At 53.2% G+C, this 1,488-nt stretch overlaps 1 protein-coding gene across 1 annotated transcript in view; it reads right to left on the bottom strand.

Moving 5' to 3' along the window:
• The window catches only part of LOC127751658 (titin homolog), a gene marked incomplete at both ends in the record, with an annotated part of 4,844 nt that extends 3,847 nt beyond the window's left edge, over positions 1–997 (bottom strand). Inside the window, 1 exon segment of the mRNA XM_052275551.1 lies at positions 864–997. Coding sequence (XP_052131511.1) covers positions 864–997 — 134 coding nt within the window.
• Positions 998–1,488: the final 491 nt, after the last annotated feature.

Raw genomic sequence — 1,488 nt, 5'->3', positions numbered from 1 at the left:
GGGGTGAAAGCACCCCCGCTAATCCATGGGTTATTCATGACGATGCACCGCCATGCAAGTGCCCCCCCCCCTCTCTCTCTCTGTACAGGTACGGAGAGGAGCGATAGAATCTCTGAGCTACACATTCTATAAGACTGTACGCACTCGCACGATAGATAGATAGATAGATAGATAGATAGATAGATAGATAGATAGATAGATAGATTAGAAAAGGTAAAAGAACGGTGGGATGGAGGATGGAACGATAGGGAGAGATGAGGGGGGCGAGAAAAAAGGCTTATAGAAGCAGAGGACATAGCCACATGATGAGAGCCAGCTTCGGCTCAGCCCGGCTAGGCTCCGGCGACCGTAACGGCGGCAGCGGGAGAGAGGAGACAACGCGGACAGTGAGGGGGCGAGGAGAAAGACAGAGAGACGAGACGACGCTGGAGACAGCGAGACAGAAGAGACAAGGGGCGGCGGCAGCACCACCGGACGCCGCGAGGCACGCCGTCGCCGCCGTAAAACAAGATCGCTCGGCTCTGCGGCGGCACGCGCGTCGCCCGCTTCTTGCATCGTCTGCTCGCGATGGTGTGAGGCGCAGGCCCTGCCAGCCGCCTCGCTTTCCCCTGCTGGCATGACAACGGGACAGCAGGACAGCAGGAGGACGTGATGCTCAACCTACCTGAAACCTCTGACCGAAACTAAAAGTACTGTTCGAAGACGCGATCAATTTCCCCCGCATGAATGCCCTGTATATCCATTATTTCCGTCCCGTTTTAGAAGGGGGATTTTGTCTCCTACCACCACCACCCACAACCCTCTCGTCGATGGCCGCGTCCCGGCAGCCGGCAGGGTGGTAAGTTAAGTAGTAGAGTACTCACTGAGCGCGGGCGTGCAGTAGGGCAGCGACTGCGCGCTGGGCTCGCTCAGGCCGTGCACGTTCTCGGCGCGCACCCGGAACACGTGGCGCCTGCCGGCGGCCAGGTCGCGCACCACCGCGGACAGCGAGTGGCACCTGCGGAAGAGAATATCAACATCATCAGCGTCGAACGGCAGCATACAGTGAACCCCTGCAGCCGGTGCATAGGCAACCCAACGTACTGTCATGTCTTAGCCTGGACACCCAGCACCCAGTACAATATATTGCTACAACAACCGACGGACTGGGTGTACGATGGTGTAAGTACCAGAAGCAGCTTATATCTAATTGGTGATGTGCACAGTAAAACCGAGGGGGACCAACTCGAAAAAATCGTGTACACGTGAATACAAGAAATACAAAGAAAATACAAAAAAAAAAACTTTAGAATACAAAGAAATACATCTAAATACACGTCAAAAATACAGGTGAAGTACAAGAAATACATGCAAAGCGTGCACAGAAATACGCGAGTTGGCCCTCTCTTGAGTAACACCTTGAGCCCCAGAAAGGCTGACGTTTTCCATAACAAAGCAAATTGTTAAGAAATCGTCTAAAAATCGAACGATTAAAAAATGATCACACAA

Source organism: Frankliniella occidentalis, unplaced genomic scaffold (genome assembly GCF_000697945.3).
Source record: "Frankliniella occidentalis isolate FOCC.00 unplaced genomic scaffold, Focc_3.1 Scaffold663, whole genome shotgun sequence".
Lineage (NCBI taxonomy): Eukaryota > Metazoa > Arthropoda > Insecta > Thysanoptera > Thripidae > Frankliniella > Frankliniella occidentalis.
The sequence above is the reverse complement of the archived record's forward strand: the minus strand, read 5'-3'. Positions and strand labels throughout refer to the sequence as shown.